At 55.2% G+C, this 25,523-nt stretch overlaps 6 protein-coding genes across 6 annotated transcripts; 3 read left to right on the top strand and 3 right to left on the bottom strand.

Moving 5' to 3' along the window:
• Window positions 1-96: 96 nt before the first annotated feature.
• Window positions 97-7,068, bottom strand: PTSG_05526 (uncharacterized protein). The gene is made up of 14 exons (XM_004993338.1): window positions 6,654-7,068; window positions 6,354-6,401; window positions 5,958-6,080; window positions 5,551-5,680; window positions 5,088-5,176; window positions 4,720-4,865; window positions 4,374-4,515; window positions 3,619-4,080; window positions 2,605-3,356; window positions 2,197-2,291; window positions 1,888-1,939; window positions 1,528-1,632; window positions 1,023-1,267; window positions 97-775 (listed from the first exon to the last, which is right to left on the bottom strand). Exons 1-14 carry the CDS (start codon window positions 6,856-6,858, stop codon window positions 382-384), a joined length of 2,988 nt encoding a protein of 995 aa, XP_004993395.1. The 5' UTR covers window positions 6,859-7,068; the 3' UTR covers window positions 97-381.
• A 1,806-nt stretch (window positions 7,069-8,874) lies between these two features.
• On the top strand, window positions 8,875-11,933 carry PTSG_05525 (TK protein kinase). Its single transcript, XM_004993337.1, has 4 exons — window positions 8,875-9,649; window positions 9,913-10,135; window positions 10,424-10,784; window positions 11,061-11,933. Exons 1-4 carry the CDS (start codon window positions 9,153-9,155, stop codon window positions 11,816-11,818), a joined length of 1,839 nt encoding a protein of 612 aa, XP_004993394.1. The 5' UTR covers window positions 8,875-9,152; the 3' UTR covers window positions 11,819-11,933.
• Window positions 11,934-12,724: 791 nt separating this feature from the next.
• Window positions 12,725-17,683, top strand: PTSG_05524 (uncharacterized protein; the record flags this gene model as incomplete). The annotated part of the gene is made up of 14 exons (XM_004993336.1): window positions 12,725-13,137; window positions 13,324-13,374; window positions 13,650-13,672; window positions 13,885-13,994; window positions 14,283-14,517; window positions 14,864-14,980; window positions 15,225-15,307; window positions 15,512-15,573; window positions 15,772-15,824; window positions 16,166-16,290; window positions 16,481-16,622; window positions 17,022-17,166; window positions 17,371-17,421; window positions 17,598-17,683. The coding sequence occupies exons 1-14, from the start codon at window positions 13,023-13,025 to the stop codon at window positions 17,681-17,683; spliced, it is 1,398 nt and encodes a 465-aa protein (XP_004993393.1). The 5' UTR covers window positions 12,725-13,022.
• A 698-nt stretch (window positions 17,684-18,381) lies between these two features.
• On the top strand, window positions 18,382-20,258 carry PTSG_05523 (uncharacterized protein; the record flags this gene model as incomplete). Its single annotated transcript, XM_004993335.1, has 5 exons — window positions 18,382-18,819; window positions 19,206-19,322; window positions 19,454-19,502; window positions 19,746-19,914; window positions 20,099-20,258. 5 exons carry the CDS (start codon window positions 18,382-18,384, stop codon window positions 20,256-20,258), a joined length of 933 nt encoding a protein of 310 aa, XP_004993392.1.
• Window positions 20,259-20,468: 210 nt separating this feature from the next.
• Window positions 20,469-23,555, bottom strand: PTSG_12335 (uncharacterized protein). Its single transcript, XM_004993334.1, has 9 exons — window positions 23,318-23,555; window positions 22,709-22,813; window positions 22,480-22,527; window positions 22,227-22,300; window positions 22,018-22,111; window positions 21,879-21,923; window positions 21,212-21,709; window positions 20,835-20,916; window positions 20,469-20,567 (listed from the first exon to the last, which is right to left on the bottom strand). Exons 1-8 carry the CDS (start codon window positions 23,426-23,428, stop codon window positions 20,839-20,841), a joined length of 1,053 nt encoding a protein of 350 aa, XP_004993391.1. The 5' UTR covers window positions 23,429-23,555; the 3' UTR covers window positions 20,469-20,567; window positions 20,835-20,838.
• PTSG_12334 (uncharacterized protein) lies at window positions 23,492-25,509 on the bottom strand (the record flags this gene model as incomplete). Its single annotated transcript, XM_004993333.1, has 6 exons — window positions 23,492-23,975; window positions 24,198-24,328; window positions 24,541-24,625; window positions 24,804-24,835; window positions 24,993-25,077; window positions 25,295-25,509. 6 exons carry the CDS (start codon window positions 25,507-25,509, stop codon window positions 23,897-23,899), a joined length of 627 nt encoding a protein of 208 aa, XP_004993390.1. The 3' UTR covers window positions 23,492-23,896.
• Between the last annotated feature and the right edge of the window lie 14 nt (window positions 25,510-25,523).

Here is a 25,523-nt window from a genome sequence, read left to right as displayed (position 1 = left end):
GCAGTCTTCACCCTCTTCTTCTTCAGACCTCTTCTTCTTCACCCTCTTCTCTTCACCCTTTCACCCTCTTCTCCCCCTTGCTTGCGGCTTGCGGTTGGTGTGAAGCGCCGTTTTAGGGATGGTGAAAAGCAAGAAAGGCTGAGACACCCAGACACAGGTCTTTGGGCCAGTGAGAACAGGACGGAACAATGGGAGAATGGGAAAACAAGGGAGGGAACGCGCATCGCAGAGATGGCAACAACAGAACCCAACAACACACAAGCAAACAAGCAAACAAGCAACACACAAGCAAACAAGCAAAAGAAGAAAGGAAGCAACACAAAAAACCATTCATAGATGTAATCAAGCATTCATGCCGCTGATGATCAATCTATCAATGCCCTAAACCAAGGTGTTGCCCTGCGGAACTGCAACGTGCTCGTGTGCACTGCCTGCGCTCGCGTCCTCCCCGGTCGCAGCAGGGCAGGAAGCCGAGTGCAGCATCTGCTGGATTTGTGTCGTCTTGAGGTTGGAGAGTGGAAGCAGGTGCTGCACAAGCGCATCTGTCAGTGACGACCGCAGCGTGGCAATCTGCCTCTCCAGGTCCTGGTTGGCCTGCTCCAACGTGTACACCTGCGAGGACAAGGACACCATGCGAAACCCGTTGGCTGCCCGCTGCGTCTGGAACTCCTCCTCGGCGTTTGCCAGCGCTGCTTCCAGCTCACGGATCCTCTCTGCTGCTGCTGCGCCGTCGTCCGCAGAATTGAGGCCCTTGCGCATGTCATCACACGATTGCCTGCAAGCAAGTTATGACACATCGTACAGTCAGGTCGCACCCACATGAGCCAAGAAGGCGCGCACGAGAGTGGCAGGACACGTGTCACGTATGCGTGAGCGAGTGTCGTGGCTCAAAAGCACACAGTGTCCACTGCTTCCCTTCCCCTTCCCTTCCCATCCCTTCCCTTTCCACCACCAATCCCTTCACGTCTTTTCATTCTTCCCTCTTACTTCCACTCTTTCCTCCCCTCCCTTTCCCCACTCACTTGACGGATGCTTTGAGGCGGGACAGGAACATGGGCTCCTCGCGCTCGGCGGTCGTGTCGTGCTGCGAAGTATGTGGCGTGATTGAAGCAGGTGTGGCTGCTGTAGCAGGTGATGGCGCCGGTGTGGCGGTTGATTCCGTGGACGATGACGGGGTGACCACTGCCGCCGCTTCCTTTGCCTCTGTTAGCTCTTGTTCCAACTCAGCAATGCGCGCAGCAGACTCATTCTTGCTGTCCGCAAGATCCTGTGATACATGGCACAGTGCGTTAGTGTGTGTGTGTGTGTGAATACGCGAGTGAGTGTATGAATGAGCGAGCGAGTGTATGAAAAGCAAGTGGGGTGAGTTGCTGGTAGGAGAGGGGGTCTTTAGCAACAAATCGGCCAACACAGTGATACGTCGCACAATGAAGTACAACACAAGACAAGGTACGACAACACAAGCACACACACACACACGTGCAGTCGCCCTTTACGTTGCACGCATGCACGTGCACGTGCACGTACCATGCGCAAGTTTGCAATGCTGTCCTGCAGCATGTTTGCAATTTTCTTGGCGTCATCGCGCTGCTTCTGCATCTTCTTCAGCTTCTCGTCATATGAACTCTCAACCTGATCGCGTTGTCAACAAAACCAACAACACAACAGCGCGCAGATGAATTGATAAAAAAGGGATAGCTGAGAAAAACACAACACAAAAACCAACACTTTGGGTCACGAGAAGCTCCACGGTGTGTGTGCGTGCGTGTGTGCGTGCGTGCGTGTGTGCGCGCGTATGTGTGTGTGCGTATGTGTGTGTGCGTATGTGTGTGTGTGTGCGTGTGTATATGTGTGTGCGTGTTGCTCTGAGTGTTTGCACGTGCTCACCTCTTCTGCTGCTTCCTCCAGTGCTTGCAGTCGTCGCTGCAAGTCATCTCGCCTGTACAGGCGCAAATGCGAGAGGAGAGGAGATAAATAATGAGTCAAGTCTTGAAGTGAATGACGAGGTGATAGCAGCATGGCATGGCAAAAGCAGCTTGGTAGTGAAAAGCATGGAGAACCACACATGCAGTGTGGCACAAGCACTCTCAAAGACGCCAATAGTCAGACAACACAACACAATACAACACAACACAACACAACACAACACAACACAACACAACACAACACAACACAACACAACACAAGGCAACGCACTCGTATTCGAGGCGCGTCAAGGCTTCCTGGTGGTCGCGCTCCGTGCGCTTCAGTTTTTGCTCCGCATATTCCTCCAATCGTGATTGAAGCTCCTCCTAAAGCACACGCGTCGCGGGAATGGGTGCAACGGTTAGTTGGGGTTGCGTAGCTGCAACAGAACACACACACACACACACACATACACACACATACACACACATACACACACGCACGCACACACACCGTGGAGCTTCTCGTGACCCAGAGTGTTGGTTTTTGTGTTGTGTTTTGCTCAACTATCCACACGCACACACATACACACACATACACATACATACACATACACATACACAACCGCACGCCGCACACACTGCAGGTCACGTGCTTGCAAGCAAAAGAAGGCTTGCACGACGGTCATCTCAAACAAACCTGCGTCAGCAGCACAGTGTCGGCTGCTGCTTCAGTGTTGTCAGCGCCGCCAACAGCCTTGCGTCCAGCCTCTGCTGTGCTCTTGCTGGTGCTTGTTGCGAACACACGCGCGTCCACACTGCTCCCCTGACCACTCGATGCTGCAGTTGATGTCGTGTCTGCTTCGCTGGAGCTAACGTGTCGAATCGTTTCCACGCTGCTTTGCTTGCTGACCTTCTCAATGTTACCTCCCTCCGCCTCGTTGTGGGGACGCAGTGTGGGCGTGGAAGGCGCCGTGCTGGGTTGTGTTTCCTCTGCTGCAGTCTGACATGCTTCCTGCTGCTCCTGTTGCTCCTGCTGCTGTGGTTGCTGCTGCTGTTGTTGTTGTTGTTGTTCCGATTCTCTGCGGTGCCGAAGCTTGCGTGGCAGCGGAAGGGAGTTCTTCATGCCTGCAAGCACGTCGGCAGCCGAGGTACGCGTTGACCACGTGGGCGTGGCATTTGTGGTGGATCCCGCAAACGAAAAGCACGATGCGCGACTGCTTGCAGCACGCAGTTGTGGCTTCAACGCTGCCCACATGCCTGCAGGCTCTGTCGGTGATGTTGCCTCCCCACTGCTGGCAGCACCAGAGGACGACATGTAGGAGCACGTGCTCGTCTTACGACTTGCACTGCCATAGCTACTGCCATTGCCGCCGTCTGTTGCTGCACTGGCCCGCCGCGGCTTTGGAAGCGGCAGCGGCCGTTGTGGTCCCCGTGCAAGGCAGCTCGCATCTGCACAGCATGGTTGTGTGCGCGCGTGGGTTGTGGTTGTGGGTGTGGTTGTGAGGTCAGGGCTATGGGTACAGTTTGACACGGAGGAACAATAGGAATGCACACTCTTGCCCGCGAGTTTGCTCGTTTGCATTCGTGTGTGCGTGTGCGTGTGTGTGTGCGTGTGTGTGTGTGTGTGTGTGCGTGTGTGCGCGCGCGCAATGTCTGCTGCCAAGTGACGAATGCCATCGTTGACAACAAACACAAGAACAGCGGCACCCACCAGACGATTGAAGTGACTGTGATGCCTCAGAATCGTCGCTGTCGATGGAGTTTGTGTCCGCTTCACCGCTCATCAATGGCGACAATGATGGCGCTGCGGATGACGCCGAAAGCACGCTCGGTTCTGTTGCATCAGCCATTGTGCTTGACGTTGGGTTACACCCATTGGAGGCAATGTCGCGATGAGCGTGATGAGCGGCGGGATGAGGCTGCTCGCTCACAGCAACGGTGTTGTTGCTCGTGTCGGCTGTGGTCTCTGCAGCCACGTGGCGTGCCTCCTCCCCGGATGTTTGTTCCGCTGTGACAGCAGCAGATGTTTGCGTGTCCGCATTACCATCAGCATGGGCATCTGCTCGCTGTGCTTTGGCGTCCAGCGTCTGGGAGGGCACTGTCTTCAGTTCTGGCTTTGTGTGACGCGGTGGCGGTGCGGGTTTCTCCTGCTGCTGGTGCTGGTGGTGGTGACCTGTACATGCATGCATGCATGCAGGCAATGACGCAGAAATGTGTGAGGTGTGGCTTGCGTAGGTTGTACAGCTTGTGTGAGAGACGGGAAGAGCACGAAAAAGACGGGAAGAGCGTAGAGAGTTGGGAAGAGCGCGCGAGAGAGAGAAAAAGACAGACAGCAGACAAACAATCAGACAATCAGACAGACAAACACACAGACAGACAGACAGACAACCACACAGACAGATAGACAAACAGACTGACAGACACCGTGACACTATGTGTGTGCATAGTATCGTGCCATCTCCTGACCTGCTCTGTGTGGAGATCTGAAGACCTCGAGGATTTTGGCCACGGAGCCGCGGGGCCTTGTGTCTGATGCAACAAAACGTTGCAGCGGCGACCACACGAACGGAGACGCTGTGGCCGCCTCACGTGGACACGCAAACACGGCCTGGTGCGTGTGTGTGTGTGTGTGGGGTGGGTGGGGTGGGTGGGGGGTTGGTTGAATAAATGTTGTGCGAATGTGGACATGTGTTTGTTTGTGTGACGGGGTTTGAATGTGTGCATGCATGGATTGTGAGTTCGCTGGACGACAATTCCCATCACTATCAGCAAATACCCCTGCACACACACACGCACCAACATGTGTTCGTACCTGATCCACCATGGCGAGGACGAGCGATTGTTGGTCGCTCGTTGTCGCGTTCGTAATGACAAAGGCGCCGTTGCCTTGGTGGTCGCCAACTGTCCCGTTGTGGTCCGACAGCACCGCATTTGCTGCAGCCGTAACCGTAGCAACATCTGGCAAAGGAAACATGCATGTGGACGTGTGTGTGTGTGTATATGTATGTGCGTGTGTGTGTGTGTGTGTGTGTGTGTGTGTGTGTGTGTGTGTGTGTATGTGCGTGCGTGCGCGTATGCATGCAGGCATGTGCACGTAAGCATGTCGGCATGTGTGTGTGTGTGCTTCTGCGGTGACGATGAATCGGCTGGCATTGCCCTCTCGCCAACTCATCACGGCACCTGGCTCGTAAGTGCCGGCAAGGACGCTGTGCTCCACTGCATCAAGTGGTGTCGTGGAGGCCACCTGCGACCGCGCCAGACGCGTCAAGCTGCGAGTGGACAGACGCAGTGCAAGCGTGGACATGTGAGGGAAGCTTCAGCTCTTCAGATCGTGCTCTGTGGCATGGGCTGCACCCTCGATATTGATACAGCCTCAAGCGTGCACACACACACGCGCGCGCATACACGAACGCAACGAGCACATTCACACATGCACTAGCGTCGCAAAAGCGCCCTAAACAGCGCACACCTCTGAATCTGAAGCCCACACCCAAACATGCAACACACTCCACACACACACACACACACACATACACACACACGCACACACACACGCACACACACACGCACACGCACACACACACACACACACACACACACACACACACAAGCGCAAAGCATCCTTAATCCCACAACAACGCACCAGCCGAGGACAGCGCCGTCTCTGTCTGGGTGGCCGTTGAGATCATGCAGCTTGAACAGCAAGCTCTTGTCCACGTAGCGCGCGCACCACGCAAGAAACCTGTTGACGTTGTCCTTGGCAAAGAACGACCCTAGCGGAAGGTCCACGTGGATTGAGCAAGAGCAAGAAAGCAAGAACACATGTAACCGCACGTATGTGTGCAGGTGAGAGGGTTGAACTGGCACGCAAAAGGGTACACACACACACACACACACACACACACACACACACACACACACACACACACACACACACAATGGGATTTGGAGTCGAATTTAGGCGCGCGCCTTTGCATGAGTGCCGTTGTGGACAATGACAGCATGGAGTCAGCACAAAGCAAGCAGCAAAAGAGACAGTCGGTAAGGCACCTATGGTGGCTTTCTCGTTGAACTTGAGGCGCATGGGCTTCCACGGCTTTCCATCTGCCAGCAGTGCCTTTGTTTGGGCCAGCTCAATCATGCCAGCCACCTTACACAGCACCACGCCCGTGCCTATTGGACCGAACGCGTGGACAAAGTGTTAGTGAGCGTGTGTGCGTGTGAAAGTGTGCGTGTGCGTGTGCGTGTGAAAGTGTGCGTGCGTGCGCGTGCGCGCGCGCGTGTGTGTGTGTGTGTTATCACGCGCTGTACTAGTATTGTTCGCACCAAAGAGCACCCTTGTGTCGCAAGCACACACACACACACACACACACACAGCCAGATGCAGCCCAAATGGCATCAAGATCAGCACGCTCTCGCGACAGCAACACAGATGATTGCTCTTACGGAGTTCTTCGAGGCCTGGTCCAAGCTCCAGCTCCATGTGAAACTCATCTAAGAAATGCGTGGAGGTGTGTGGCATAGGGTGGGAAACATGGCAGTGAGGCGCGACAACCCAAATGATTGACGGAGGCCGATGGAGTCCTGGAGTTGCAACTTCTGCACACACACACACACACACGCACACACACACACACAACCACACAGACGCACGCACACAAAACCACACACACACACACACACACACACACACACACACACACACACACACACACACACACACACACACATACAGAGCAAGCTCACCTCGAATCCATTGGCGAAGGTTGTGGCGGCAGACATCAATGTCATCCTGACACATGGGGTGGCCATTTGCACTGTGGCTGTGCCGCTTCATCAAGCCACCACTTGCGCTTGCAAGAAGGGCATCGTGCTGGTGTTGTTGTTGGTGTTGGTGTTGCTGATGATGGCGGTGGCCGCGTCGCGTCACTCGCGCAGCGATCGCCTGCATGCCGCTGTGTGTGCTGTGCGAGAGTTGATCTGGTACCTGGGATCTCTCCTGTATTTATTGACCTGTGCTGTTGCTCTTGCTCTCGTTCGTGCTCTGTAAGTCAGGTAGGTGTCTCCTCCTATCGTTGGTCGCACCTCTCTCCTTCAACTCTCTCAACACACCGACTCTCGCTTCTTGCGCACTCTCGCTCACTTGGTTGGTTGGCAGGTGTGTGTTTGTGCGCATCTCTGCTGTGTCTCCTTCAGCTGGCACAAATTCCGGACCACTCCGTTTCGCTACCACTTCGCCACTCTTTTGTTTTGCAACGCATGGAGAATAATTCAAGTCAGACAGGTTTAATCAAATGCAATTTGCAAAGTTTGTTTGGTTTGTTTGCAGCAGTCAGTTCTTCTGCAGCCCTCGCTTTCCCACACACACACACACACACACACACACGACGAAACGACGCTCGTCGATTTGTGTCTTGGACTTGCATCGTGGGTGTGAGCGGTGTGCAAACAAGCAAGCAAAGCAAAGCTGGAGTCTGCTGAGCCAGTTCGTCGAGAGAGCATCGGACACAAGCAAGCAAGCAAGCGAGCGAGCAAGTGAGCGGCCGCCCGGCGTGTTCACAAAGCATTGATCTTCTCCACCTTGACTTGAGGTTTGTGAAACGCACACCCAACAGCAAAAACTCAAAGCAAGTCATGGCTTGCTCGGCTTGCTGTGGTACCAATGCGTCATCACACACCAAAATCCGCACCCGCCGCTGCGCTGTTTGTTGTTTGTGACACACCATCACATACACTGGACTGGACCAATCTCCTTTGTCGTCCATGCTCGTCGAGTCTCTTTGTTTGTGGACTTGTGCGCTGTTGCTTCTGGTCCATCGCCCCATTGGTGGGTGACCATTTGTGTATTTTCCTTCTTCCCAAAGCGAGCGCGAACCTCCCCGCCCCGCCAGCAAAGACACACACAGTCTCTCGACGAGCGAGCGCCAATACCCCCCCCCCCTCTTTTTTTTTCTGCACACCGAAATCGGGTGCTGAGCAATGTCTCACCACTTTCCTCCTGCCCTCTGGAATTGCTTTGGTTTGAACAGGACACCCGCAAACGAGCGAAGGAAGAACTGCACTGACTCCGACAGCTGCTGCAAGGATAGGAGCAGGCCAGGTGTTCCCACTCCCTCCATGCACACCAACGGCATGGACGACAACCACGCACACCCTGCCGCGCGAGAAGAGGACAAGCAGGTGTCATTATCCCCGTCGTCGGGCAGCGGCGTTGCTGTGACTGAGGACGCTAAAACGCCAACAGCACCACACAGCAGCGACATGCCGCCAGCAGCACACGCGAGCGCCCACCACACCGAGCACGACGCCACCGACACACACAACAACAGCAACGGACATGGACACCCAACAGATGCGGACACCACGTGGGATGATGGACAGGACAAGGACCCAGCAGCCACGGCGGCTGACAGCGGCATCACAGCAGCAACAACAGCAGCCACCACCACCACGGTGGCACATGCACACACAACCAGTGCAAGCACCTCCACCAGCGCATGGCAACAACAACAACAACAACAACAACAACAACAACAACAACAACAACAACAACAACAACAACAACAACAAAACGGCAGTTATGAAGGAGCTCAACAGGAGCAGATAGCCAGTGTTGCGGCCAACACAACAGATGATGTGGTGACGGCCGCATTAACAGAACACACGGCAATGCACGCCAGTACAACCGCCAGCACAAGCGCTAACACAAACGCCACCCAAGATGAGGAGGTTGCTGGGGTGGTGGCTGCGTTGCTGGACACTGTCGTGCGCGCAGGTGTGAAGGAAGGAGCGAGGTTAGTGCAGCCAACAGGTGTGCGCACGATTCCCGACGACGCGGTACCACCGGACACACACCAGCACGAAGATGGCACCTTGTCAAGTGGCGGCCCTCCCCCTGTGCAGCCACTCAGCCATCCCGAGGCACAACAACAACAACAACAACAGCAACGACAGCAACAACAACAACAACAACAACAACAACAACAGCAACAACAGCAACAACAACAGGAGCACGAGTTGGTTGGGCCGCTTGATCTGAGCAGCGACACAATTCATGTTCCACACACCCGCCGCAGCGCCGCACATTATCGCGTGCAAGTCATTGACGACGACAACAACAACCACAACAGCAGCAGCAGCAAATGCAACAGTGGCAACAGTGAAGCTGATGACGTTTACGACGGCGCCGCCAACGACGAGCACCATCCCCACCACGATCACCACGACCACTTTGACCCATCGCACATGCCCGCCACCACGGCCACGGCCACATCGACAGGATTCACAACGCCGGAGCGCCACGTCACGCCCGCGCTGAGCTCAGTCGCGTCCTCCCCCGAGTTGACAGACGCGCTCGACACGTACAGCAGGTACCCGGAGGACCCCGGCAGCCCCATGAGCAGCTCAAGCGACAGCCGCATGTCTGTGATTCTGCCGTGGAAGCTGCCAACACCGGACCTCCCACCGATGCAGTTTGATGAGAAGGGCAACTTTGATCCCGCGCCGTTTCTTGTTGACCAGCAGCTGTGGCAGCCCAACAACGACTCACCAAAGTGCCGTGCGTGTGGCACGACGTTCACCTTCACCATCCGACGCCATCACTGCCGGACGTGCGGTGGGCTCGTGTGTGGCCGCTGTTCCCCACGCCACCCCGTCACCAGCAAGCGCTGCTGTCCGTCGTGCGCGTTGCATCTCACCGTCTTTGTCTTCAATCTCCGCAACCACCGTGCATTCCACGGCAGGTGCGTATAGCGTCTATGCTGCGCGCGCGTGTGTGCGTGTATGTGTATGTATGTGTGTGTGTGTGTTTGGGACTGTTGGTATTTGTGTGTGTGTCTGTGTGTCTGTGTGTCTGTGCGTGTGTCTGTGTCTGTATCTGTGTACATGCCATCTTGTGACATTGCCCTTTGCCCTCGTGGCATCACGCACACACACACACACACACACACTTCCTCACTCCCCCCCCCCACCTTTTGGCCACGTCCGCGAACGTGTGCGTGTGCAGACTGACCAGCATGGAGACGGAGGCGCGTCTCATCAACAGCTCGCGTGGCGGCACGGCACCCTACCTCCTCCGCTTGAGCGAAACAAATGTCGGCCAACTCATCATCAGCAGCATGTCCAGGGGCGAGATCCAGCACGCGGCGGTAGAGGGCGTGCCAGGTGCCCTGCGCCTCGCCCGCTTTGGCCGCCAGGACCCATACGGAAACTTTGAGGAGCTCATGAAGGTACCCACAATTGTGCATGGGCCCGTACATGAAGTTGCACACATATGCCTACTTGCGTGTGTGTGTATGGGTGGCAGTTGCGCGCACATAGACTGTGCGTGTGTATGCGAGATCCTGTCACGTGCACCTGTGTCATGTGCACGTGCAATGCCGAGTGTTTATCCTGCTCCACTCCTCCACTACGTTCCTCTCCTCACACATGTCCACCAATCTACGTGCCTTCCTCACCCGCGCGTTCTCCACCCTCTCCCCCCCCCCAACACACACACAATCCACACTTCATGTCAGGACCTGCACGATCGTGCTGTTGCCCAGACACCCTGCCCGCGCCCCCTGGCCTCGTGCGACGACAAGGGCGTGTGCCGCTGCCCCAGCTGCAACAGGCCCCTCCTCGACAGCTTGTGCGTGTGTGGCGCACTGTGCAGCATCCCGTCTTCTGCGTCCATCTCCAAGGCCAGCTCTCACACGCACCTCAACGCCGACGCTGCCACCGCGTCCTCCTCCCTTGGTGGTGGCGGTGGTGATGGCGACTTGATCAACCTCAACCCGGAACCGGAATTGCATTCCTTGTACCGTGACGATGCGCGCACGCATCTCCTGCGCCCGTTTCTCCTCTCCTCCTCCGACGTCCGCATTGGCCGCGTGCTCGGTCAGTTGTGCTTGTTCGCTCGTTCCTGTTGCTTGTTCATTGATTTATGTCTGCTTGTTTGTGTCTCGTCGGTGTGTGCGCTGTCATTCGTTGCTGTATCCCAATGCGGCGTTTCCCTGCGCCCCACTTCCAGTCACAATTCCTACGCCTCACCCCTCTCCTTTTCCTCCATCCCCACCTTCGTGCATGTGCTCACGTACAACCGCCATCAACACCTCTACCCTACCCTACCCCCTCAATTGTGTCTGCCCAACCCCCAAATACTGGGCGATACAGGCAAAGGGCGAACTGCACGCGTGCATGTTGGCCAATACCAGGAGGGGCGCGTGGCCATCAAGGCGTGTCGCCACCGCAGCAGATATGACAGCCTGCTGCACGAGGCCATGGTGCTGGCAACGCTCGACCACGACAACGTGCTCAAGATGCACGGCTTGTGCCTTGACACGCCCTTGCCCAAGCTGGTGATGACCTACTGTGAGCGTGGCGACCTGCACAGCTACCTTCGCCTGCGCTCTGCGGGCGCTGTGCAGCCAAAGCGCCTGAAAGCGTTTGCGGCGGGCGTGGCATCTGGCATGCGCTACCTCGCAGCCCGTTCCGTCGTGCACCTGGACCTTGCTGCACGCAACGTGCTGCTCGCAGAGGCATACACGCCCAAGATTGCCGACTTTGCGTTGGCGCAGTGGCCTGGCTCTGGGCGACCCCTGCCCGATACGGAGCGCCTGCCCGTGCGGTGGGCTGCACCGGAGTGTCTTCGTGGCGACGACGGCGCCTATCAGCCGGCTGCAGACGTGTGGAGCTTTGGCGTGCTGCTGTTTGAGATCTTCTCACGTGGCAGCCGCCCCTATGACCACCTCACCAGCAACGAGGATGTGCGTGAGGCGGTGGTGGAGGGCACGTTGCGGCTGGAGGAGCCGCCACTGGGACCACCGGCGATTCGGTCCATCATGTACAGCATGTGCTTGGTGCCGGACCCGACACAGCGCTCGTCCTTTTCCGATCTCCACGCAGCCATCACCAGCCTGCAAATGGCGTGACGGCAACCATCGCTGGCTGGTGGTGGGTGGTGGTTGTGTCTTCGTTGTGTGGGCAAGCGTAGCCGTGTGTGTGTGTGTGTGTGTGTGTGTGTGTGTGTGTGTGTGTGTGTGTGGGTGTGGGTGTGGGTGTGGGTGGGTGGGTGTGGGTGTGGGCGTGTGTGTGTGCGTGCGTCAGTCATAACTTGCACCGGTTCCATTTTCTTCTTTTCCGTGAGTGAGTGAGTGGTTCAAGAAGGAGGCAGCGTGGTAATTGTGTAGTCATGCGTAGCTTGGTTTTTTTGTTTTGTTTTTTTCGCGCGTAGCTTACTTGCTCGCTTGCGGTGTTTCGGGTTTGTGTCTGCCTTCTTTGTCTGTCAGTTTGTCATGTAATGTGATGTGACAGTCAACTATGTAGTTGCCCAAGCGTCACGCGTCGTTAGAACCTCATTCCCGTTTCCCGTTCATTGTTGCCTCCCCATCTCTCCCGCCCGCGTTCCTTGCCCTGTTAGTTTTTCGTGGCGCCTGTGCACTGGCACTCCTCAGGTGCTGCGAAGCTGCGAGCACTGTGCCCTCGTCGTTGCCCTTTGTGTTCTTCCCCTTCTTGTTCTTCTTCTTGTTCTTCTTGTTCTTGTTCTTGTTCTTGTTCTTGTTCTTGTTCTTCTTGTTCATGTTGTTCTTGTTCTTCTTATTCTTCTTCCTTTCTTCCTTTCTTCCGTCTTGTTCTCGCTTGCTCCCTTTCCTTTCTCTCCTTTGCACGTGGCTGGGATGAGAGAAAACAAAACCACACCAAACACCTCAAACGGGCAAACAGGCAAGTGAAGAGTCTCAGGCAAGGAGCGAGGTGTGGCTCGAGTTGCTGTCCTTCGTGTGTGACGGCTGGCTTGTGCCTCTTTGTCTTGCGAATATTGACGGTGTCCTCCAATAGTTTTCGTTTCGTTCTGATACATTGCGCGATCAATCATCCCCACACAAACAACAAACACGAAGCTGACTGCCACACAAATCAGCCAGCCCCAGCAAGCAAGCACGGCAGCCATCCGCCGCAAGCCCTGATGCTGGCGCTTGCTTGCCTTCTGCCTTGCCTCACTACTTCTCTCAACCTACCCTCGCTACCTCACTCGCTGCATCGCTGCATCGCTGCCTCGCTGCATCGCTGCCTCTCGATCTACCTTGTTCGCTTGTTGGCAACCACCACGCACACCAAGAGAAGACAAGCCAAGCCAAGATGCTCAACAACACGGCGTTGCTGGCGGTTGGACCGGATCCCAACTGCAACGAGAACGTCCACGGCTCGGATATTGAGCGCCTGGTTCTCCTCATCTTCGGCGGCGCCGTCATCTGTGCGTGCGTGTGTGTGTGTGTGTGTGTGTGTGTGTGTGTGTGTGTGTGTGTGTGTGTGTGTGTGTGTGTGTGTGTGTGTGTGTGTGTGTGTGTGTGTGTGGTGGCAGGTCGTCGTACGGGCTCTTGATCGTGGTCTCGTGGATCTTGAACACCATCTCATCATACACGCTTGCTTCTTGCCTCAGTCATGCAATGCGGCTTTGCCATGCTGGAAGCCGGCTTCTTGCCAAAGCACGGTGAGCGTCGCTCTTGCTGAACTGCTGTTCATCCTGTGTGCATGTGTGTATGTGTGTAGCGCACGTGTGCAACATTCGGGTTGACACTGCGAGATCGATCTCCGTGCCAACTTGTGGCTGCCTGCCTTCACGTTTCTACTTTTGCTTGCTCACTTGCTTCCTTGATGTCTCACATCAACCCAACACATATGTACACACTTGTGTATGATGCATGTGCCCTCTTCTCTTCGTGCTGTTTACCTCTTGAATTGACAACACCAACTGCACCCAACAAGGCGTCGCCAACATCCTGTTCAAGGTGTGTCACACCAGCACAGCACACGGCGCACCAGTACACTGCTCCTCTCAGTCTTGATCTCCTATGTGCCGGCAGTCCCACGCGGTCGCTGGGCTGCTCGGCCCTTGCTTGCACCCACATCATCTTGTACACGCGTACACACGTGCACACACGTATCTCCCTCATGTTGATAATAATGTTCTCCTTTGCATGTGACACCACCGCCCCTGCAGAACATGTCAGACAGCTTTGTTGGGCTGCTCGGTTTTTACATCTTCGGCTACGCCCTTGCATTTGGCGGTAACTTTGACGAAGGCGAGACAGGCATCATCCTAGGCACCCGGTACGCATGATCTTCATGCCGCTGTTTGGTACAGACTGCCTGGAGTGTGTGTGTGTGTGCGTTTGTATGTGTGTGTGTCTGTGTGTGTGTTTGTGTGTGTGTGTGTGTGTGTGTGTTCAAGGTGTCGTGCGATCTGATTGTGAGCCGCGTCTTGTGGCCCATTGAAAGCACACCACCTTTTCGTCAGTCTCACTCGCGAGTCCTACGTGCACATGTACGTGTGTGCGTGTATGTGTGTAAATGTGCTGCTGCTCCCCGCGTCTATGCAACCACACGTTGCCACTGAAGCGGGTTTGCGTTGGCGGGAGTAAGCTCGTGCGAGCTGCCGTTTTTCCTGTTCCAGTACGCATTTGCCGCGACCTCTGTGACCATCATATCCGGTGCGCTCGGCACGCGCTCGTCCTTCACCACCTACATGACGTACTCCTTCCTCTTTCCCGCCTTCATCTACCCGCTACCCGCCCACTGGCTGTGGGCGAAAAAGGGCTGGCTGCTCACCGGCTCAAGCAATGTTGGCGTTGCGGTCAGTCGCACAACGCTGTTGAGAGGGATGGAGGAAGCGAGGAAGAAGGGTGAATGCAGCTGAGAGTTGACATGAGGGCGCTGTCGGGTGTGCTTTCCAGCTTGTGCATGTGCATATACGTGTGTGGGTGTGTGGGTGTGTGTGGGTGAGGGTGCGTGCGTGTGTGGGTGGGTGGGTGCCCACACACCCTTTTACCTGAAGTCATGCCAGCGCAACAATGACATGCAGCGTCTTTTCAGCCCCAGACGTTAATTGACACTGCACAAGTTCACACACGCTCTTGCACACATGTAATCACACACACACACACACACTCCTCCCACCACCACCACCATCACCACCAAAGGACTTTGCTGGCGCCGGTGCTGTGCACATGGTCGGTGGGATGGCAGCGCTCGTTGGCTGCATGCTGGCTGGCCCAGGCTTTGACCGGGGCACACAGAGCAACTTCAAGCGCAACCCGGTAAGAGAGCAGATGGTCGAAGGGTGGTCGCAGTATGAGGGCTTGTCTTCCTGTCACTTGAAACCGTGATGTGGACAGCATTGACGTACGTACCGTCAGGCCGTCACCACTGCCCGACTGGTCCCGCCACCCCCCTCCCCCTTTTTGTTTTCCAGCAGCACACTCGCCTTTCAAAGTCTTGCCTCTATCCTGATTATCTTCACATGTGCGAATATCGGTCTTTTGCACACCCACGCCTTGACAGCCACATTCGATCCCCCTGGTGGTCCTTGGTCTGTTCATCCTGTCCTTTGGCTTCCTCTTCTTCAACGGGGGCTCTGTTGTCTCGTAAGATTTGCCTGCAAGCAACCTTGACTGGGCCGATGGCTTGTGCGTGTGTGTGTGTGTGTGCGTGTGCGTGTGCGTGTGTGTGTGTGTGTGTGCGTCTCACGCATTCACTCTCGCGCACTTTCTCCAACACATATCCCCCTCCCTCGCCATCTCATCACACACCGAACACCATGCCTGCTTCGCTTTGCTGCCTTCCCTCAGGTACACGCTGCGTGTGAACACGCATGCACTTTCTGGTATTGGCCTGGCAATGATCAACACAGGTATGTGTGTGTGTCTGTCTGTTTCTCTGTCTCTCTGTCTGTCTGTCTGTCTGTCTGTGTGCATGTCTCGTAGTTTTCTCACTAACTGCCAGAGGAGTTTTTTTCTCCCTTGTTTCGAAGTATGTTCAGTGCTTGCCTGGTTGCCCTGCTGCGTTTCATCATCTCATCATTTTGTCTTGCGCACTGACCACTATGCAGTGCTTGCAGCCAGTGGTGGCGGTTTGGCCATGGTTGCCCACAGCAAGCTAAGAGTAAGAGCTGGCCTGCGCTCGGCCTACAGCGACGTCGCTGCTCTTTCCGTTTCACGTTTCGATTGTGCTGAACACTGTGCCTTCAACGCATTCTAGCATTCTGTGCTGCCTTGATGTCGTTTTCTGCCATGACATTATGCATGGTCTTCATGTTGCAGTGCTCCAACATGGTCGCCGTAACACCCTCACACACACACACAACATGTACACTCACGTGTACACTCACATGTACACTCACCACATGTCAACACAACACACACACAACATGTACACTCACCACATGTCCACACAACACACACACACACAACACACAAATACGCTCGCATGGCATCACACCGCAGCGTGGGGTGCTGAGCATCACACGTGCTGTGAACGGCAGCATTGCCGGCATGGTGGCCGTTTCAGCATGCGCAGGATTTGTGCAGCCGTGGGCGGCGCTTATTGTCGGTGTTGCCGGTGGGATCAGGTCAGTTCACGTCAGTGTGGGCCACTTGGAATGGTTCTTGCGCAAAGGGAAGCCGCACCACGTGACATCGTCTTGACACAGCAACCACACACCTGCATCCATGTCCTCATCCTCACTGCGACGTTGCGGTATCGCTCACATCTTACTTACGCACTTCCAACCTGCACCTGCACCATGCACACCACTGCAGCTATCTTGGATTCAGTACTGTACTTCAAAGGCGGAGAGTCGACGATGCGATTGACGCAAGCAGCGCCCACTTTGCCCCTGGCGCCTGCGGCCTCCTCCTTGGCCCGTGGCTTTTCTTCCAGCAAGGCATCGTCTACGATCCGGTACAAGTGCTGACACTGCGAAGAGTCAGGCTGCTGCTGCCGTTCAGAGAGAGAGAGAGAGAGAGAGAGAGAGAGAGAGAGAGAGAGAGAGAGAGAGAGAGAGAGAGAGAGAGAGAGAGAGAGAGAGAGAGAGAGAGAGAGAGTGTGTGTGTGTGTGTGTGTGTGTGTGTGTGTGTGTGTGTGCTCCAGTTGTGCAGGGAGTCGTTGCTGTTTTGTGCTGCTGGATTTCGGGCGAGCTGCGAGCCCATCCCCAGCCCTCGTTTTGTGCCTGGTCCCTTTTGCAGTGGCACGCTGATCACACACTGTGCGTCCACATTGCTCACAAACAAACAACGACACAACGTCAACCCCTCACACTCGCACGCGCATGCACACACACACACACACACATGTAAACAGTCTCCAGACGCCTTTCGGCGGTTTGGGTGGCACGTGCTGGGCGTGCTTGTGCTGTCGCTTTGGACGGCTGCATTGTCCTTTGTCATGTTTGTCGCCCTCAAACTCACGGGCGTGCTCCTCGTCTCTGAATTCGCCGACAGATATGGTGCGCGGGCACTTGCGGGCATTTGCCTGTGCTCGTGAGTGTGTACGCAAGTGTGTGCTTGCGTGTATGTTTTTGTGGTCTTGTGTATGTGCCTTTTGTGCAATGCTTCTGTACCTCGTGTGTGCTTCCTGTTTTTGCTCTCACTTTTCTTGACATCTACGTGAACATGACTGCCCCACCCACCACGGTCCAACGCTGTTTCAGGCGTCGACCGCTTCGAACACGATGAGGTGGCCTACGACGTCCCTCGCGAAAGTAAGTTGATGCTTCACGCCATGCCATCATGCGCTTGAACCGTGCTATCAACCTTTTTTCTCACTCGGTTCCAACGCTGTGTTGTTTCGTGTATGCATCCTCTATGTGTGTGCGTGTGTGCGTGTGTGCACGTGCGCGTGTAATGTGTCTGTGTTTCTGGCATTCATTGCCTGCAGGCAACATCCAAACGCTCACACAAACGAGCCCGCACGTATCGCCCGTCATCAAACGAGCCGACAAGTCAAGACAAGCAGTTGTGTAAGAAACGTATTGACACGCCGCCGTTTCGACATGTTGTTTCACTGTCATCTCTTCGCGCCGCTTACGCCCGGGTGTGCGTTCCCTATTCCCACATTTTCTTCAGTTATTGCCGAAACCGTCTCAAGTGACTATCTAGTAGCGTTGTAGCTTCAACTAATTAGCATTACGTCTTGCTTGCAAGCAAGCAGTTAGTCTTCTTGCTCACAGTGCACTCCCTCCGCCCTGCCGCCCATTGACATATAAGCATCTGCATACAGCCACTGTTTCAACAGTGGGCTTGCATCCCATTGTCCCTCTGCCCCTTTCCTTTCCTTCGCTTCTGTGTACTTGAAGGGAGCCGACCACTACATTATTCTCGTCCCCCGGCGCCTACTGTTAGTACTGTTCTTACGGTTACTTTCTGACTGTGTGACATCTACAATCTGTGCCGTGGAACGTTCCAGTGCTGTAAACGCTCACCTAGTTGTTCTCGCAAGCGAATGCAAATACAGTGTCACCAGTGTGGGTCAGGGGTTGGGGGGGGGGGGAAGCATGGCTGCCGAAGCAGCGAAGCAGCATGAGCGAGGGAAGGCACGAGCATTCTCGAGCCGGAAGGAGTGCCTCGTCTTTGCTGTCTTTGCTCTGTGTTTGCTGCCAGCGACTGAATTCATGTTCACACTTTCGCCGTTGACCGCAGCAACGCACAAGCCAAGAAGCAAGATGGTGCCGGTTGCAGTGTTGGCCTTGCCGTTTGTGGCAAACGTGCTGCTCAGGGTATTCCTGGAACACGGGCTGGACCTGACGCAGTACATCCGACTGGCCACGGAGGAGAACGTGACGCTGGTTGTGTTGGTGGTGTACACGGTGTGGCTCGTGCACTCGGTGACCTTTGCAGTGCTGTTGCCCAACCCACGCACAAAGGACACACAAGCCGCCGCGGTCGCTCAGAGCCTTGGCCGGTGGTGGACAACGCAGTGGACCGTGCTTTCCATCGCCCACTTGCTGTGCAAAACAGCTTTCCGCTTCAACCCGACTGCGACGCAGTTGCTTACCCTCTTCGATGGCTGCGTCGTCGCCATACCCCTTTCCACGCTCAGCAACCCTGCCAGCTTTCCCCAGCTCGCAGGACTTGCGACAGCCACCCTCGGCCTGCTCCAGGTTTGTCCGGTGTCTATGTGTATGTCTGTGTGTACTTGTGTGTGTCTGTGTGTGTGTGTGTGTGTACTTGTGTGTGTGTGTGTGTGTGTGTCGTCGTGTGTGTGTGTGTGTGTGTGTGTGTGTGTGTGTGTGTGTGTGTGTGTGTGTGTGTCGTCGTGTGTGTGTGTGTGTGTGTGTGTGTGTGTGTGTGTGTGTGTGTCCGTTTGTGCTTGCGTACCTGCGCGCGCGTGTGTGTCCGTTCGTTTGCGCTTGTACGTGTGTATGTATACGTGCGTATATGTGTGCGTATGTGTGTATGTGTGTTGTGTTAGGGCTCTGCCGGTTCAACTTGGACCTCCTGAAGAAGGTTGAGTGTGACTCCCAGTGGCATGCGTGTGTGTTCACAGCGCCTGTCGCAGCGTCCTGGCGTTTCTGTCAACGACATTGCTGCGGAGCTGTGGCATGACTCCGATGTAACCCTGCCAATCCTCATCGTCGTCGGCCTTGCCACGATGGGCGCATCGGTGCGTGTGCGTGTGCTCGTCTGCATATGTGCGTGTGCAGTGCTTGCATCCGTCTTCGTACATTTTGGTCTGCTGTGATGACAAATGCTCGCTCACGCGCGCACACACACGCACATTGGACATCAATGCAGGTTATTATTGACCGCTCCACCTCCTCTGTGCCTTCCTCATCGCCAAACGGTATGTGTGTGTGTGTGTGCGTGTGTGTGTGTGTGTGTTTGCGTGTGTGTGTGTGTGTGTGTGTGTGTGTGTGTGTGTGCGTGCGTGTGTGTGTGTGTGTGTGTGTGTGTGTGTGTGTGTGTGTGTGTGTGTGTGTGTGTGTGTGTGTGTGTGTGTGTTGCACCATCAACCTCACGTGTGCGCGCTTACATAACCTGAATATCTCACTCACTCAACACACCCACACCCACCCCGGCAAACCAGGTTTCATCTCGAGGCTGGTTGGCCCAAAGACGAACAGCACCTTCGTTGTGCCCAGCAGTGCCATCACTGCCGCTGTTGGGCGTCACACGAGCGTCGTGTTTCCGCGCAAAGACATCGACGCCTTTCAGCAGGAAGGCTTCCAGGCAGAGCAAATCGAGCTTGACTTTGGGTGCGTACCTGTGTGTGTAGGGAGAGAGTGTGTGTAAGTACGTGTGTCAATGAGCGTCAAGAAGGGTTGTAAGCGCCATACGCCCGTCATATGTGACCAGTCACGCTCTTTCATTCACCCGCGCACCCACACACACACACACACACACACACACACACGCACGCACGCACGCACGCACGGGCAGACACTCGCGCGTGCAGGAAGTGGCGCACACGATCCTGAGCGACGGCGGTTTGTTTGTCTCCTTCCATCCGCTGGAGGCCGGTACCGTCTTCTGCAACGTCTACGTCAACAACGCGCTGCTTGACGGCTGCCCGATTACCATCGACGTGCAGCCAAACTGACGAACGCGGCTTTGCGCTCGCTCCTCCTCCCCTTCCTCTCACACCCCAAGTCCTGTGTGTGTGTGTGTGTGTGTGTGTGTGTGTGTGTGTGTGTGTGCGTGTGACGACATGACTGTACGTGTGTGTGTGTGACGACATGACTGTACGTGTGTGTGTGTGTGTGTGTGTGTGTGCATTGCATTTGATGTGACAATTCGCCGTCGTCTTTTGTCGTGTCTGAGCGCGCGCGTTTATTTCGATCGACCCTGTTCTTGCTCGTTGCCGCTCATTCCTTTTCTTCGGTCTGTCTTGCTTGCCAGTTTGTTCGCACTGATGACAAACCAAAACAACATCATCAAAGGCACACCCAACGTTGAGGGAGACAGAGAGCAAGCGCGTTCATAATTGTGTTTACGACCAAGCCACAGTATCAAGAGAAGCAACGCCAAGCGTGCCGCACTTGGTTAAACTGCAAACGCACACGCGCACACACGCATACACGCCGACACACACACCAACACATAAACGTCCACACAGCCATGCAGCCACACAGTCACACGCACACAAACACACGCACGCAACCATACATGCACCGACCGTGTCACGATGCTGCGAATGTGTCGGCCTCTGTTTGATAGATGATGCCAGCCTCCAGCAGAAACGTCAACGCAGCAATAACCTGCACATGATGCTGCGCCGTGAGTCGCCATTGTGCGTATGCGTCTGGAAATGAGAGCTCACGCATACACGCTGGCACGTCAGCGTACACACGTGCACATGACCACATGTACACGTACACTCACTCACCCATACACGCAGAAAGGTAAACGAAAGCATGCACCCATGTATGCATGTACACGTTCGTACACCATCACATGCATCCACACACGCACATCCACATCCACACACACACACACACACACACACACACACACACACACACACACACACACACACACACACACACACACGACCTCTTCCTGGAGGGCGGTGCCGGTGAGCTGATGCATCACTTGGGCCGTTGTCATGGGCGAACCGCTCCCAGTGAGAACACCGACAACTGTGCGATGGAGAAACGGGAGTGGGCGATGTCGTGGTTCCGGCTGCTGCTGCTGCTGCTGCTGCTGCTGCTGCTGCTGCTGTAGGCGTTGGTGCTCGTGTGGAGGGCCTTGGCCTCGATGCTCTGCCACATCGTGTCTCCGTGCGTCCTCCTCGCCGTTACCACCACCATCCCAATCATCACCGCCGTCATCACGATCAGCTACCCCATGTCCACTCGAGCCATCCAACAAGCCCCGATGCAAAGTGAAATCACACTCATGTGCCTTGTCGCCGCCACCACCCTCTGCACCCGCTGGCGGTGCTGTCAACGACGCTGTAATCGTTGATGGGCAGTGCGACAATGGCGCGTCTGCACGCATGTCATTCCGTCGCGATCCAAGCAGCGAGTAGCGAAGCTTGCTCCCCTTGCTCTGGAGCGAGGTGCGAGAGAGAGTGTGTGTGTGTGTTGTGTGTGTGTGTGTGTGAATGTGTGAATGTGTGTGTGAATGTGTGAATGTGTGTGTGAATGTGTGTGTGAATGTATGTGTGTGTGTATGTGTGTGTGTGTGCGTGTGCTTTGCCGAAACAAGACGCGCTTACCAGGGCCTTCCACACGAAGACAGTTGATAGCAGGTGGTATGTAATCTGCAAAGTGCGCCAGTTGAAAGTCATGTAAGAACACACGCATACACGCATACATGCATACACGCATACACACATGTCCACACATCTAGTTGACCTGATTAAAATCCGTGACGGGAGCCACGTGCTGGAGGTCGAATATCCGCGTATCTGCGTTGCCCACGATGCGCCCAACGATACACACATATGCACTGTTGTATAGTGTGTGTGTGTGTGAAATGGTGATGGACGCGGGCACATTGAAGTGCAGGTGAGCAGGGCGCTCAGACGTGAACAGATGGACACTACGCATGCGCTCTCGCTCACCCTTGGAGGGATGGCAACGGCCTCCACGATCGACAAGAGATGACGCCTGTGTGGTCCGCCACATCCATCATAGTCTGTCGAAGACAACAAACGACAAGCACAGGATAGCAGCAAGGCGTGGGGCAGGGAGGCCGGGATGTGCTGCTGTGACGGTGTGCACAGGGTGGGTTGGTGTTGCAGGTTGCATTGCTACTTTGCGCACGTGCGTGTCGGCAGCTCACAATTCGTGTGCACGCATGAGCGGCCCACTTACAAACATGGCCACGCTGACGATATCTTGGACACAGCCTACGAGTCGGAGCTGAAAGCAAACAAGCCACACACAGCGCACGTTGGTTTGCAACAACCGCAATGCAGTCCACAGTATCACAGGCACAGTGTGTGCATCACACACACACACACGCGCGCACACACACACACACACACACACACACACACACACACAGAGCACAGAGCACAGCACAACTGTGATGATCACGCACCAGTGACATGGGGGTTGAACGGATGGTGACATTGTCGTGTGCTAAGATCTCAGCCTCGTGACATAGCCTTGCCACAACAGGGGTCAGTCTATCTGTCGCCCACGCCTAAAACAACGCACACGCACGCACACACACACACACACACACACACACACACAGAACCCATAGAGTGTGGACGTATTCCTTTGCCGTACACGCGCTCTGATAAGTGGACCAGGTCAAGGGTGACCCAATCTAACATAATTGCACGTGCGTCCCGAACTCGACACATTCCCGCGAGAAGTCCGAAACGGGTGGAACTCCGAGCGGATAGAAAACGCCGGATTCCATTAAGACACGCCGTCTGCGTAGCGTGGGCCTGAAGGGTGTTGTGATAGCTGCTGTAAAGTCTTCCTTGTTAACTCCGAATATCGCTGCGGTTCTCGTTGTCAGAAAAGAACCGGTTATCTATCTACTTCACACACACACACACACACACACACACACACACACACACACACACACACACACACACACACACACACACACACACACACACGCATATGTGTGAGATGAGGCATGTGTGCATGCCGCGTGCACCAGGCCTCCAAGCGTTGAGCAAGTGCTCACCTCGTGTGCCGCAGACGTCTCCAGCTCCAGCTCCACGTCGCTTCCGCTATCGTCGTCCTCAACCGCCCGCCTTCCGTGGCCACTGGCCCTGCTCACAGGTTCGTCGTGCATGCCTCGCCCTTGCTTCTTCGTCGTTCGCTCGGACGATTGCTTGTGGCGGACACACACACGCGCGCACACACACAAACACCTGCGACCGCTGGACGCTGAGTCCCTCAGTCCTCCCAACTTTTTTTTTCTTTGGTTGTTCGTGCGCTGACACTGTGTGAATGCCACTCTCTCTTGTGGGCGTGGGCATGTGCGAGTGCGAGTGCGTGCGCATGCATGTGTACAAGGCATGGGAGACAGGGCAGAGACGGAGAGGGAAGCACCTTGTGCAAGAGCGTGGGGCGTTAACATAAGGGTGTAACTGAGGGAAGGAAGAAGGAAGCGAAGGAAAGAAGGAAAGTCCATGACCAAAGGAGGGATGGACACAGCGCAATGGCAAGCTGCCATGCAAGCAAGCCCGCATGTGGGGATGACAGCGCCGCCGTGTGTATGTGTATGTGTGTGTGTATGTGTGTGTGTGTGTGCGTGTGCTCATGCGAAGAGGACCAACAGGACAACCATGGTGACGATGACGAGGAACGGCAGATACGTCAAGAGGAACCGCCCAAAGCTGTAAACGCAACAACAACCGGAGGTACATGGCGTTAGTCTTGTCACACGTCAACATCGGATGCACAACTCAACATACACAGTTGCACACAAAGAGTACATTCACACAACGACGTGCACGCGTCCACGTTCACACACATGCACACACACACGCACACACGCACACACGCACACACGCACACACGCACACACGCACACACGCGCACGCGCACGCAAGTCATACCTGACATAGTGTGAGTGCAAGACGAGATGCAAGGCAACAGAGACCATGGTCCAGTTGCGCTTGCCTCCATAGGCCATGTTGTTCAGGCACAACGCCACGTGACTGTGGCAGTTGTCACAGAACAAGTTGTGCTGACAACAAAACAAGAGCAACAGCATCAGCATCAGCAAAGGCAACGACGACATCAACGATGACAGCAGAAGCGTCAACGATACATGCGCGCACATGCACGAGCAAAACAGCTGTTGAGTTGACGTGGTGCGATGCAGCACGGTACACTGACTGTTGATATGAATCGCGAAACAAGCAAGCAACCAAGTGATCAGGCATTGCTTGCACTTACCATGTGCTTTCTGTACTCCTCAGAGCCGCTGATGACAGCAGAGTCCCAGTCTGACGATGCCCGCTTCGGGTCGAGCTGCCAGTACCTTGGAAACGTCAACCATGCGCGCGCGTGTGTGTATGTGTGTCAATGTATGTGTGTGTGTGTGTGTCAATGTGTGTGTCAATGTGTGTACAGCTGTGGAGAAGGTACGGCTGCCATGAAAACAAAGGCGGGTCGCCACACAAAGTGCACACTCGTTTTCAGTGACAGCTGTTATGTACTTTGTAGGCCTGCCAAATGCCATGTTGTCGACCTGCAAAAGCAAGCAGGCAGGCAAGGCACGTGGAGATGAGCGAAGAGCGCCCTTGAAACGCATTACATGCGCACCGCCAAGCAATGACCACGTCATGTGTGAAAGCACACGCACCCACACTCAACCAAGCATTGCGCATGTCTTTGTTGCGTTGTACCGAGACAAAGTATGGGCCAGCAAAGTCGTAGATAACGCCGTTCGACGACGCAATGCCAACATGCCCAATGAACGGCAAGATCCATCTGTTGCAGAACAGACAGGCAGGCAGGCAGGCAGAGATGTGCACATGCACACGGGTGAGCACCTCCTTTCAAGCACATACATATGCACAATCACACAAGCATACACACACAAGCACCCATGCATACACACACAAGCACACAAGCACTCATGCATACACACACAAGCACACAAGCACCCATGCATACACACACAAGCACACAAGCACTCACAACTTACGAAATGAGGGGAAGAGGGGTCCAGACAACGCAAAATGGAAAGCGGTTGCGCGACGCATCAATCTGGCCAGCGATGACGCCGCCTATACTGCCGCTGCCCCGACTCCCACTCCTGCTGCTCTCTGAAACCATGACGGTGGTCGTGGTGTTAGTGTTTGAAGTCACGAGCTGCTCTGTGGCGTCGTCGTCGTCTCGTCTGCTCCCTGTTGCCGTCATCATTGTAGAAAAAT

This window comes from Salpingoeca rosetta (genome assembly GCF_000188695.1).
Source record: "Salpingoeca rosetta unplaced genomic scaffold supercont1.13, whole genome shotgun sequence".
NCBI classification, from domain to species: Eukaryota; class Choanoflagellata; order Craspedida; family Salpingoecidae; genus Salpingoeca; species Salpingoeca rosetta.
The sequence above is the reverse complement of the archived record's forward strand: the minus strand, read 5'-3'. Positions and strand labels throughout refer to the sequence as shown.